The 13,773-nt window shown below is 45.2% G+C and overlaps 3 protein-coding genes across 3 annotated transcripts; 2 read left to right on the plus strand and 1 right to left on the minus strand.

Moving 5' to 3' along the window:
- Positions 1-496: 496 nt before the first annotated feature.
- Positions 497-5,403, plus strand: N7478_006150 (uncharacterized protein; the record flags this gene model as incomplete). Its single annotated transcript, XM_056922364.1, has 3 exons — positions 497-823; positions 928-3,525; positions 3,592-5,403. 3 exons carry the CDS (start codon positions 497-499, stop codon positions 5,401-5,403), a joined length of 4,737 nt encoding a protein of 1,578 aa, XP_056780401.1.
- A 760-nt stretch (positions 5,404-6,163) lies between these two features.
- On the plus strand, positions 6,164-8,321 carry N7478_006151 (aspartate--tRNA ligase MSD1; the record flags this gene model as incomplete). The annotated part of the gene is made up of 3 exons (XM_056922365.1): positions 6,164-6,359; positions 6,428-7,143; positions 7,203-8,321. The coding sequence occupies 3 exons, from the start codon at positions 6,164-6,166 to the stop codon at positions 8,319-8,321; spliced, it is 2,031 nt and encodes a 676-aa protein (XP_056780402.1).
- Positions 8,322-11,511: 3,190 nt separating this feature from the next.
- N7478_006152 (uncharacterized protein) lies at positions 11,512-12,294 on the minus strand (the record flags this gene model as incomplete). Its single annotated transcript, XM_056922366.1, has 1 exon — positions 11,512-12,294. One exon carries the CDS (start codon positions 12,292-12,294, stop codon positions 11,512-11,514), a length of 783 nt encoding a protein of 260 aa, XP_056780403.1.
- Positions 12,295-13,773: the final 1,479 nt, after the last annotated feature.

Consider the following 13,773-nt stretch of genomic DNA (forward strand, 5'->3'; position numbering starts at 1 on the left):
GAGTCATCAGCTTGGCCAATGATAGGCCCGATTATATTCTACACCGTTCTTTTATACTAATGGCCGACCCTCAGGCCTCTCTGTGGCTTGATCACCGGGCTCCATTGATATGAACCTGTACTAAGGAGGGGTAGGGAGGAACAAGTTGACAATTAAGCATTAATATTGTATCTGAACACAAAACTTGGGTTTAGCTTTGAAGAATGTGGTTATCCGTATCTGGGATTGACTCACAATGGTTCACTTTGGGTCAAAACTGATTGAACTGGCCGATCTTTCCCTTTTCCCCACTTCTCTATCCGATGTGACGTTCAGACTGAATGGCGAACGCGCTATGACTATTTCTGTAAGCTCGATTAAGCCCCATAGACTCCGTAAGCCGGGTTCGCGATTAAATGTATAATGGCTCGCTATCTCCGCCTTTGTCAGTTCTTTTTTTTCCCCCACCCCTATTCTGTCTCTTTCCTGCCATCTGCCAGAGGGAGTGATATGAGGAATGCCCATTAACACCTCCATCGCGACGGGCTCCATTGCCCTGGGTCTAGTGGGTCTCGATAGTATCGCGGCCTTTAAGAGCATCGCCGATCGGATCTTCCGCAGACCCCAATATGATGAGGCCAGTCTAGCCAAGACCGCCTATCGCGATTCTGATGGTGAAGCTACCGAGGAATCGCTCCGAGCCTTTTCCGATAAATGGCAGCGTGTCGCAATCGCAGTCTTCTCAATTATCGGTCTAGGGTTCTCCTTGTCGCTCGCTGTTCTTTCAACTTCTCGTGACGATCTGAACAATCCGGTATTGAATTGGTTACAATTTGCAACTTGGGTAAGTAAAGAAAGACAAGTGAGAGGGAAAAATCGAGAGACCAGCTTTGATGCGAGCGCAACCAACGAGAAAGTCAATCGTTTTAACTGATTCTGTTATTCTAGGTCTTACTTGCGATTCAAACAATTGCTTTTTTCACTGAACCCCGCCCAGCCAGTCGATTCCGACTCGGCCAATTCGCTTTCGTTGGAAGCATCATTCCAATTGCAGTGGCTAGCTTGGAAATCCAACAAGCTTACTTCTCCCATAATATTCTTTTTCATAATCAAACTTGGATTTGCCTGGTAGCTGCAGCTATCGGCAGCGCCTTGTTACGTGCATTATTTACGATTCTTCTGCCACGCCGCCCAAATGTCTATTTTGAAGGAGGCGTGGTAGATAAAGAATTCACCATCACAGCTCTGGGTCGCTACAGCTTCACCTGGGCCAGCGACTTGTTAAGCTTTACTGTTGGCCGCACGAATCTAGAAATTTCTGATTTACCAAAGTTGCGAGCCGAAAAACGTGCGGACAGTCTTCGTGTGAAGTTCGAACGAGCTCAGGGCACCGGTAATGTTTGGAAAGGGATTTTTGTGGCCCATTGGCGCCCTTTGTTGCTCCAAATGGCTCTGACAACGGTGATTGGCTTTTTGACCTTCGGCCCCCAGCTTGCACTGTTTAACATCCTCCAATCTTTAGAAGGTCGCGATAGCGAGGGGTGGACGCCCACACGATCATGGATATGGGTTTCTGCGTTAGGAGTCTTTATGCTTCTATACTCCACTGTTGAGGCATGGCTCTTCTGGTCTGTCTGGTCGAAGATCGCAATTCCGGTTTATGCAGAGCTTACAGCTGTTGTGTTTGCTAAATCTATGCGTCGAAAGGATGCAAAACACACCAAAAGCTCAAAGGAAGAAGACGAGGCACAAGTCTCCGCAAAGGCCCTGCTCACGGGTGAAGATAAAAAGGAGGATGAAGAGGATGATGAAGACGATGTTAAAAAGAGCCGCCAGAGCATTATTAACCTGGCAGCTGTGGATGCTCGTCGTATCTCCGACGTTACTTCTTTCCTTTATATGATCCCATCTGCAATCCTCAAAATTGTGATAGGATGTAGTTTCCTGGTCAATGTCCTGGGATGGCAGAGCGCTCTCGCGGGACTTGGGGTTTCCGTCTTCATTGCTCCGATGAATATTGCCGTCACCAGAAGATATACAAGCGCCCAAGTCAAAATCATGAAGCTTCGAGATCAAAAGATGGCTATTGTGACAGAGGTCATTCAGGGTATTCGGCAAATTAAGTTCTCTGCTTTGGAAGAACAATGGCAAAAAAGGATAAGACAGGTCCGAGAGAATGAGCTCAGTGCGCTATGGGCCTCCTTCTATTATGATGTTTTCCTACTGGCTATTTGGATTCTTGGTCCTATCGCATTTGCCTCAGTTTCATTGACCGTCTATACGGTCCTGTATGGCAATTTAACCGCCTCCGTTGCTTTCACGGCCCTCGCAGTCTTTGGTTCCTTGGAAGTGGCACTCGCTATTCTACCTGAAATTATCACTAATCTGCTAGAAGCCCAAGTGAGTGCTAGCCGTATTGATGAGTATATGGCCTCTTCAGAAAAGGTCACCAATACAGTGCCTTCCGATAGCATTTCTTTCGAAAATGCCACAGTGGCATGGCCTGCAGAACATCACCCTGGAGAGCAACAAGAAGAGGAGGAACGATTTCAACTGCGTGATTTAAATTTCCATCTTCCGAAGAGGAGCCTCAGCGTGATATCTGGTCGAACTGGTTCCGGAAAGAGTTTACTTCTTGCTTCCATCCTTGGAGAGTGTGATGTCTTGGGGGGTACCGTCAAGGTGCCAGTTCCACCCGCTCTCAAGGATCGCTTTGATCATCTTGCAACAAGTGCCAACTGGACTATCGACGACGCCATTGCCTATGTTGCCCAGATGCCATGGATTGAAAATGCAAGCATTAGAGACAACATTTTGTTTGGACTGCCATTCAACGAGCCCCGCTATCGCAAAGTTCTCTTCGCCTGTGCCCTGGAAAAGGACCTGGAAATGCTCCCTGATGGTGAACTGACAGACATCGGCGCCAATGGTATCAATTTAAGTGGCGGTCAACGCTGGCGTGTGTCATTTGCACGTGCATTGTATTCCCGGGCTGGAATCCTTGTCATGGATGATATTTTCAGTGCTTTAGATGCACAAACTGGACGTCATGTTTTTGAGCATGCCTTGTCTGGAGAGCTTGGTCAAGGCCGTACCCGAGTTTTGGTAACTCACCATGTTGCTTTGTGTTTGCCTCGGACAGACTACTCTGTGCTGTTGGAGAACGGTTGTGTGAAGTATGCTGGTACTATCGATGAACTTCAGAAGTCTAACCATTTAGACGATATTCTCCGAGAGGAGCACGCAGCTGAAGAAACTCACCAGAAGGCCGTAGATGATAAGCAAGATGCTCAAGTCTCCGAAGGAGGGACACTCCAGAAGGTTATTTCAAGTACTTCTCATCGACGCCCAAGCACCACTGCCAATGTTACTGCTACTACGCCTTCAAAGGATGCCCCGAAAAAGTTCGTGAAAGATGAGGAGAGAGAAAAGGGCTCTGTCCGTTTGTCTATCTACAAAGCTTATTTCAAGATGGGTGGTGGTCTCCTAACTTGGGCGACTACTGCTTCAATATTCGCCACATATGCCGTGCTAATGGTAGGACGGGTAAGTTTGAAGATTATCTCTAGTTTTGTTGCGATGAAAATCGGACTAATTGTTAAAAAAATATAGTCTTGGTGGATAAGCGTTTGGACAAGCTCCTCGTCAAGTTCGGCAGCTAAGCCTGAGATGTTCCAAGCATTATTGCAACACCCAATGGCAGGATCTACTGTGGCTACTGGACGTCCAGAAGTCGACCCACAGCTGAGTATGTATCTAGGCGTCTACATTGGGATCTCCGCTCTAGCATGTCTGGTTGGAGCCGTTAGATTCTATTGTGCTCTTTCTTCCAGTGTTCGTGCTTCAAGAAACCTTTTCGACTCATTGGTTTATGCTGTCTTGCGTGCTCCCATGCGCTGGCTAGATACTGTTCCAATGGGCAGACTTCTCAATCGTTTCACAGCAGACTTCCACTTGATCGACTCGCGTCTGGGATACGAGATAGCCTTCCTACTCGCCGAGATGCTAGATGTCTGCGGTATTATATTCGCCGGTATCATCGTTTCCCCTTTCGTCATCGTTCTTGCGGCTGCACTTCTGGCCATCTGCCTCAAACTTTCTCTGACGTTCCTTGCTGGTGCCCGCCAAGCAAAGCGTCTCGAGAGTATCGCCAAAAGTCCTGTCTTTGAGCAGTTCGGATCAAGTCTGGCAGGCTTGGTCACTATTCGTGCTTTCAACAAAACAGAGGCCTTCATTGAAACGATGTATAGTAAGATCAACGCCCATGCTCAGTCCTGGTGGGCCGTTTGGCTGTTCAACCGCTGGTTGGGAATTCGTATGAATCTGGTTGGAGCTATCTTCTCGACCCTGACCGCGGCACTTGTGGTCTCGTTGCCTGGCATGTCCGCTTCTATGGCTGGATTCGCTCTGAGCTTTGCATTACAATGCAATGCTGCCATTGGGTTTGCTTTGCGACAATATTCTAACCTTGAACTCAACATGAATGCAACCGAGCGAGTCGTCGAGTATTCCGAAATCGAGCTGGAGAACCAAGGTGGTGCCCCCGCACCAGCTGCTTGGCCTACAGAGGGACGCCTTGAAGTCGATAATCTAGTCGTGAGCTACGCACCAGACCTTCCACCCGTACTCAAGGGACTCAGCTTCACGGTTGAGAAAAACCAGCGAGTGGGCGTTGTTGGCCGTACAGGTGCTGGTAAATCATCTTTGACCTTGGCACTATTTCGCTTCCTCGAAGCCCGCGAGGGCTGTATCTTTATCGACGGTTTGGATGTGTCCAAGATCAAACTGCACGATCTCCGCAGTCGATTAGCTATCATTCCACAAGATCCAGTCATCTTCTCGGGCAGTGTCCGGTCCAACTTGGATCCTTTCGAGGAGCACACTGATGCCGAGCTGAACGATGCGTTGGCTCGAGTGCATCTCATCCCTTCATCTGACGATGAGGCAACTCTTACATCTCAAACTGCGACACCCCACCCAGCTGGGGGCACTGGTGCAACCACACCTAATACTGCCACAGCCCAGACTACCAACTCAAATCTGTTCTCGTCATTGTCAGCAAGTATCTCGGAAGGTGGTCTAAATCTCTCTCAGGGCCAACGGCAACTTCTGTGCCTCGCGCGTGCAATCGTCTCCCGTCCAAAAATCATGGTCCTTGACGAGGCTACCTCTGCCGTGGATATGGAGACGGATGCGCTCATCCAACAGTCAATTCGAGCCGAGTTTGATGCGACGACGCTTTTGGTCATTGCGCACCGTCTAAGCACCATTGCAGACTTTGATCGTATCTTGGTACTAGATGCTGGTAAGGCAGTCGAGTTTGGTACGCCTCGGGATCTGATGGACATTGAGAATGGTGTCTTCAAGAACCTGGTGGAGAACAGCGGCGAGAAAGCTGTTCTAGAAAAGGTGATTTTTGGATAAGGAGAGAAAAGTTTCCTCGGTTCTTCAGTTTCATTATCGGTTTTTTTTAAAGTATTCAGAGCAACAGTATAGATTGCATTTCAGATTAAATTGATTAAAATATTATTTATATGGGATATTTCTTGACAGTGCCATCCGGAGAATAGAAGGGTACATTGTCATAAACACAGTTCATAAGCTTCCACTCCCAACATGGACCCATGTGTGCCGTTGGGCAGTAATAGATCAATTGGCAGACCTTCAGCTCAGAGTAACCACATTTCCAAGACCCGATTCATTTCTCCCATGCCATGTATCGTTATAGAATTTACCAATCCGGCCTTATGCCAGGATATAAACACCATCAAGTTATAATAGGGTCAGAGATGCCTTCATCGCGTCCGTGAAGTAAACAAGGTGGTGTGCCGAACGCATATTTCACTCTCCCTCCATCCCGAGTCTTGCAGCCCTTGAGCCCTCCGAAAAGGGAGAGCCACAAGCCTCAGAGAGAAGAGATGGATCATATAGAACACACTAGGCTTTCATCATCTAAAGAGAAGTCAGTTTCAAGGATTCGAGCAAAATGGGAGAACAGGTAGACTCACAAGTATAAAACTTGGAAGGATGAAGAAGAGAAGAAAAAAAAGCGGTGTTGACCCGCTATTATATGTAATGGCGCTAGTCTGCTTTTGGCGGGCGGTTTCACCCACTTTGTTTTCTGCCGTTTTTAATCGTCAGACAATCGAGTCCATTGAATTGTACTTTCTCAAATCAAAACATCATGCTGGGTGCGGGTGTACAGCTGCCATTGCGGCTTCGCTCGAGATTTGCTGTCTCCTCTTTGATACGGGGTGTGCGCACACCATCGCCATGGACGCGATCGGCTGCATCTTCGCGGCATTTTCATCGTCCGGCTTGTCTCCGAGAGCAGCAGGTTGCGGAGATTCCTAGCTTTCTAGAGGCTTATAAGAAAGCAGGTTGGTTGACTGTTCCTTCCTCAATAGACTAAAGTCTTCAATTGCTAACATATGTCTTCGCTCTATAGTGGAATTCCCGCCAGCCACTCACGACTTTGAGTCTTTTCTCTCGCAGGCCGAGCCGAACACCCAGGTTGTGTTGCACGGATATCTCGGTCATAGAGCTGATCTTTCTAAGAAGCTCTCATTCGTGCGTCTGACAGATCCTACAATGAAATATCACTTGCAGATTGTCGCATTTGCCAAAAATGAAGCATTTGAGAAACTCAAAACTCTCAACGCCCACAGTCCTGTCGCGGTAGCTGGAACAGTGCAAAAGAAGAAAGGAAAGCCTAGCGATGACGCAAACAAGCCCGCCGAAGATACCTGGGAGCTTGCATTGGAGGATATTCATCCTCTGAATGACTTTCCCAAAGAGATCATTATGACGCCCGAGACTGTGTTCGCACCCGAACACCGGTATCTACAGCTTCGTTCGGATGCTGAGCTGCGGGAAGCTCTAAAGTTCAGAGCTAAGGTACATAATGCTTGTAAAGAGGAGCTGGAGAAATGCCAGCCTTCTTTCGTGGAGATTGAGACCCCATTGTTATTTAAATCAACACCAGAGGGAGCACGCGAGTTCTTGGTTCCTACTCGCCGAGCTGGCCTGGCTTATGCCTTGCCTCAAAGCCCGCAACAGTATAAACAGATCCTGATGGCTAGCGGATTGCCGCGTTATTTCCAGTTTGCTCGATGCTTCCGAGACGAGGATCTTCGGGCTGATCGCCAGCCTGAATTCACACAGGTATGCCCGTTTGTGCTGCAGAGTCCATGCGCCTTAACTAACTCTTGTTTAATGTGTAGCTTGATATGGAAATGTCTTTTGCGACCGGTAACGATGTCATGCGCACTATTGAAGGAGTTATCTGCCGACTCTGGTCGACTTTGATGAAGGACCCTGCGCCAGAGGGTCCTTTCCGCAGAGTGCCGTATCAAGAAGCCATGGCTCGCTATGGATCTGACAAGCCAGACACCCGTTGCGGCATGGAGATCATCCGGTTGGATCATCTACTACCTGTGGATCTGGTCGGTAAGATATCCGACCTGAACGACCCCATAGTGGAAGCTTTCAAGCTCGAGGGTAATGAAAATGACCCTGCTGAGACTCATAAATTCATCACTCAATTCCTTGACTCGCCTATCGGTGCATCTTTTAACGATAACCCAGACGGAGGCCCGGGCGTCTTTGTTTATAACGGGAAACAACCGCTGTGTGGACTACAGCCATTTGGCTTCGAAGCTGCTGAGCAAGTTGAAGAACTCCTCGATCCTGATCATGGCGATCTGATAATTCTCCAAGCTCGTCCCCGCGCTCCCTTCTCGGGCGGATCTACACCAATCGGTGACTTACGTCGCGCATTACATAGTTCGGCCGTCTCAACAGGCTTCAAGCCAGCTCCCACCGGCTTTGATTTCATGTGGGTGGTTGACTTCCCGCTTTTCTCGCCTTCCTCCGACAGTGAACCCGGCCAGGGTGGTGCAGCCGGTATCTCATCTACTCACCACCCCTTCACTGCGCCCAAGACTGCAGCAGATGTAGACCTCCTCATGACAGATCCAACACAGGCCGTCGCTGATCATTACGATCTTGTCGTCAATGGTGTCGAGCTTGGTGGTGGAAGTCGTCGTATCCACGACGCGGCTGTTCAGGAATTTATCCTCCGTGATATTCTGCAAATGCCAAAGGAGCGTCTAGCCGATTTCTCACATCTTCTTGATGCTCTACGTGCGGGCTGTCCACCGCATGCCGGCCTTGCTTTGGGCTTTGACCGCCTTGTTGCTGTAATGCTAGGCAAGGAGTCTGTTAGAGATGTTATCGCTTTCCCGAAGACGGGTAAGGGTGGTGATGATGCTATGGTTCGCGCACCTAGTCCTATGACTGCCCAGGCCTTGGAGACATATCACCTTCAACTACGCAAGTAGTTTTCTAATTGCGGGCTGTATATTATCTGTTTTATTGACTGTATCTTCACTTTTTCTTATATGCGTCTGAATTGGCGACTTTGTACTATAGTGTACTATATCTAGATACCCGGTCACAATCTCCTGTCCAAATGAAATACCTATGACAATATTTAGGGATAAAATATTTCATGTTGAAGCGAAGTAAAAAGAAAATACTAGAATCTAGAAATTCCCAAGGCTTACCATTACCACCCGTGGACTCAAACTAAATTGGTAGACAGTTCTCCGGGCGCCTGGCCTAGCCCTGACTATTAGTAGAACTGGTTGATACTATGTATATATTTAAAGATCCATCTATAGTGCGGAGCAAAGAGGGCACTAAACAAGTGAGGGCAGTATGAAGTGTGAACTATTAATATCTGCCAATTGCGACATGGGAGTCATTCAATTCATTCCTACCAAGTTACGATACATGCTTAGAAATATCTCCGCATAGATTGGTGATGATCGACAGCAATGAGGACAATCATGCCCCAGAGTGGTGCTGGCTGTGCAGATTATGATCTAAACTTTTAAGCTGTGTTACATCATCAAGCGCTGGTGGTCTAGTGGGATGATACTCGCCTGAAGATCTAGATATCTTCATCCTCAAGCGATAGGTCGCGTGTTCGATTCACGCCCGGCGCATTTCTTTTTTTGTTGAATGAATTTTCAATTCAAAGGTCGCTGCCAAAGATCAGTCTAAGTAACTAGCCGTGTCTACACCGCTACACGGCAGAACACCAATTCGCGCCCGGGCGAATTGGTGTTCCGCAGCGGAATGGAAATTCTCACCGGAATGGAAAATTTTCGTCTTTACATACAAATCTCTATATAATTTAGAATTTATCAAAAAAACCAATAACCTCTCCTGTCTCGTTATATAACGGCTCAGCCTCTACATCCTTTTCAGCCTCCGATCTAAATAGTATAGTAGAATTAGGATGGTTTTTCTTCCACTCCCTCACAAGCCGTTTTTCCTCTTTTTCAGCTTCCTTAGTATACCTAGCAGCAATACTACGTTTTACATCTTTAACACAAATCATTCCGTCATCTCTAAGGCCTAAAATATACCTTTTGGTAATTTTCTTCTCCCGTAGAGCTTTAAATCTAGCCATCTCAGCTATAGTAGCTAAGGTATTAGCTAAAGCATTAAAATAGAATTCTTACTCTTCTAAGACCTGTGAGAGTATTTTTTTCTCTTTAGGTATTATATTAGATCAATCAAGAAGTCCAGAGAGATGTCTTTGTCGTTTTTCCACATCTTTAAATATCTTTGAAGATATATTTTCAAGACTTAAAGATAAAAGATCTGGCCCTAGAGATAGTATTTTCTCATTCTATAGATCAATTTCTAGATCTAGAGACTCTAGAAGAGAATTATCAAGAGATTTACAAACTATCTCTACATCTAGAGGATAAATTCCACAATCTTTAAAGGCATTCCAACAGATACAGGATATAAAAGCTTTATCTCAGAAGGTAAGAAGATCATAAAGAAAAGATAATTTTATAGCAAGTTAGCCACCCCCCCATTAAGAAATAAGATTATTTTACAATCGGAAATAAGCTTTATAGGCTTAAAATAGTTTACCATCAAGAGGTTAAAGATAATTAGTTCTATTTAAAAAGAAACCAAAGATCTTAATATTAGCTTTCTCTGTAATATTGAGAAATTCAAAAGTCAGATATAAACCACAACCATCAACCAAAAGAATTCGTTACTCATTTTTGTAAACACAATTACATGTTTCACAATCAAATTCTTATATCCAAAGCACAGCAAGTTCATCAACAATATAGCCTTTCTCTACAGTTACAATCATCCATTCATCAGATAAAATGTAGTCATACCACGACTCCATATAATATTAGCCTTTAAAGATAATAAAGGAATACATTCGCCAGCCATCTACAGTAATACATTCTACAACTATAACTCTTTCTCTATATTCATTACTTACAAGCTATTACAATTTATTCATTCAGCTAGAAAATACTCACTAAGTTCTTCCTTGTCCAATATAAAAGCCAGTTTCATCGAAATTATAAATTAACTATAGGTATACACCATCTAGGGCTTTGGCTAATAAATCGTACCAATAATATAACATTGAGACATCTACCACTCCCAGACGTTTTGAATCAACAATCTTTTACCTTCTAAGCTTCATTTCTATATCAGGAAATCATTTAATATAACAATAAACCCAGTCTTTTCCGACCGTCCGATCAGGTGTTTTTAATCGAGCAAGAGTAGCATTAGCCCATTGTTCTATAATATTTAGCATAGGAGGTATAAAAGCTACATCCATAGCCTATATCCAATACCCCAAAGCCTTTTCTTACTATACGTTCAAGGCGTAATTCAATGGTTTAACATCTATTTTTGGCTTCATGTTCTGTTTTACACGTCTCCAAAGAAGCTTGTAATCAACGCCATATTCCTTAGAAATGGCGGACAAATTCGGCTTTTTGAGGCTTCAGGCGTATTTAATAGCCTGATTTACACAAGATACCTCGGTTTCAATAGGTTTGGCCATAGTTAAGGAAGTCTTTTTAAACAATATGATAAAATTCAGAAAATTTTCCATTCCGGTGAGAATTTCCATTCCGCTGCGGGACACCAAATGGGGCGACCCCATTTGGTGTTCTGCCGCGTAGCGGTGTAGGCACGGCTAGTAACTAACTATATATTTACCATTAAGGGCTTGAATGAGATGGCCGGGCGACGCTGGGTCGTTAGTCTCCCCCCAATCTTTGACATATCCACTTCCCCAACCTAGGCTCTAGCTTTCATAAGAATTAATAACTGCAAGCATTTTTGCTCTTTCTTTTGAGACATAATTAATCAGTCGGGTTTTCAAGTCCAGAAAGATCCAAGCTGTGATTTTTCATAGCATACATTTGAATCATATAATCGAGTGCAGTACGCTCTCGGGGTCCGCCGTATGATGTTTATTGACACCAGCGCCTACGTTCAAAATTATACTCACGTTGGTTAGATTCCGACTTCTTGCAGCCAAATACAAGGCGAATGCATGCTTTGATATAGATACTTTTGCGTCCACTTCAACACTGGGATTACCTCCAAGCTTCAAAGTAACTTGAAGCGGGGCTGATTGGGGCAGTAGAAGCCCAAAGAACAACCGAGTTAGCTTGGGAGGGATCAATTGAAAGCAAATACTCCAAGCCCGGTGTCTATGAAGGATTGATTGTATCGAGTATTGCCTCCTTTGAGACGTGGGACCTTTGTGTTACAAGGAATTTCGACTTCAAGGGAACGACCATCGCGGGCTGATATTATTTCCTGTGGCCACACAGAGTTAGACTCAGTCGCATCGGTGTATGTGGGATCAAAAGAAAGTAAATGGATCCCCTCTTCCCACATGGAGCGGATGGCACATTTGATGATAAGAGGACATAAGTCAGACTTCTTTGTGACCAGTAATTCCATCATCTTAAGAGATTTGATTCGGATAGTCGCCAGCACTGGGTCAAAATCTGGCCCCGTTTGATGCTGTTCAACAAAACCAGCTGATTGGGGCTCTAAATTGCGCTTTGCGCCATATTGAAGTAGAAGTTTGATCATTTCCAGATCTTTGTTCTTCGCTGCCATCACCAATGATAGTTCTTTGACTATTCGGCTTTGGTCGTCTGAGTAATCACCCTTAGAACTGAAAGTTTTTCCATCCTTCAGCGCCGGCTCAAGATTGGATGGCAGGGCTTCTTTGCTCAAGAGAAATTTGGCCAAGTCATGATTCATCCATTCAACTGAAATGCGGGATACAGTATGATTCGAGTTGAATTGTAAACTCGGACCTAGACCATGATCAAAGAGCAGACTAGCGATCTCGAAGTGGTGGCTTATAAGGACTTCTGCCAAACACTCGCCATGTATGCGCTTGGCAATCAGGTGGTCCGATACGTTTTCAAATATCAAGCGTACCATCTTGCTGTCGTTGACTAAAACTTGAATGACCTTCTCAAAGTAAACCAGAATATGTCCGATGCCACAGGCTCGGGCGAATACTCAAAGATCATCTGAACCAAAATATAGTGCCTAAAAAAAATCGAATAAGCGAGAGGTGAGATTTGGGCATTGGTCCAGTTTTGCAGCGGAACTTCCGTGTCTAGTGAAGCTCCACAACTAAGCATCAATTGAAATAGAGAGCTATCTCCTATAGCAACCAGAGCAAAGAGAACTTTGAGCTGTAGTCTTTGATACTAGGAGTCCAAGATGTTAGTGGTTACCAAAGAAGCTCCAAAACAAAAGGACCTGTTTATGGCTATTGGAAACGGCCAAAACCGATCAAAAAATACAACATAATCTTCATTGGTGTCAGTGTTGAATAGAAACAAACTTACCATGCTTCAAGAGAGTCGAGCAGCTTAGCATCTCCCTCAAGTGTCGTACTAAACGTCACATCATTCCTTTTTGAGGGCAGCTTCTACACTGCCTAGAGCTTGAGAAAGAGCTTCCAAGTCACCACCAAAAGATGCCACGACAATGTCTACGTCTTTTACATTTTCAACATGATCGTATATTGCCGTTGCTAATTTGAAACTGTTGACACGAATAGATGGAGCGGTAGATACGATCGCAAGCGGATCCCCGGATAGATAGAGTGTCTACCTAGGTAAACAAGTCAAGGGTAGATCGTTCTTTCTGTTCTTTTACGGGAGGGAGTGGTTTGTTCTCCACGATCTTGAATATTGCCGAGAATTAGAGGGATTACTGTTTACAGTTCATCTTCAAGTTATTGTTAAGGGTGAGCACTGACACTCTTAGGATGCCAATAGTGGTCCCGGGCAAGGGACCCAGCTGTTTGTTGAACTATAAATGTCGTAGGAGTGCATAGGGTGCTTAGGTGCAGTTTCATGATCAATGGATTGCTTTATTCGGCGCATAGATGCATACTGCTCGTGAATAGATCGCTGCACTCATCCATTGATGGTTCTTCCACTGTTCGCAGGATACTTCTGAAACGTTCATTCTCGAGGGTTGCCAACATATATGGCTCCTCCACCGAGCTAGCGCTGCTACCCACGATGTGGTAGGTTTGATTCTACACCAAATTCAGAGCGATTCTACAATTGGAAAATAGGCGCGGAACTTGGCATCCCCGAAAAAATTCTCAAATTACGACATAGTGCCATAAAAATCCGGAATGCTTGCTTTGCTTTTTTTCAATCGGTTCTGTAATCAATTGTATACTCATCAGAAGTGGAGTATTGGGTCATTTTTCCTTATATTGTCAAAAGTTGAGCGAGCATTCATCAAACTGCGCTGGTGGTCTAGTGGGATGATACTCGCCTGAAGATCTAGATATCTTCATCCTCAAGCGATAGGTCGCGTGTTCGATTCACGCCCGGCGCATTTCTTTTTTTTAAACAACTTTTTTGTTGTCTACTTGTCAATAAAGGAGTG

Source organism: Penicillium angulare, assembly GCF_028827245.1.
Source record: "Penicillium angulare strain IBT 27051 chromosome Unknown utg000004l_segment0_segment0, whole genome shotgun sequence".
Classification (NCBI taxonomy): Eukaryota; Fungi; Ascomycota; class Eurotiomycetes; order Eurotiales; family Aspergillaceae; genus Penicillium; species Penicillium angulare.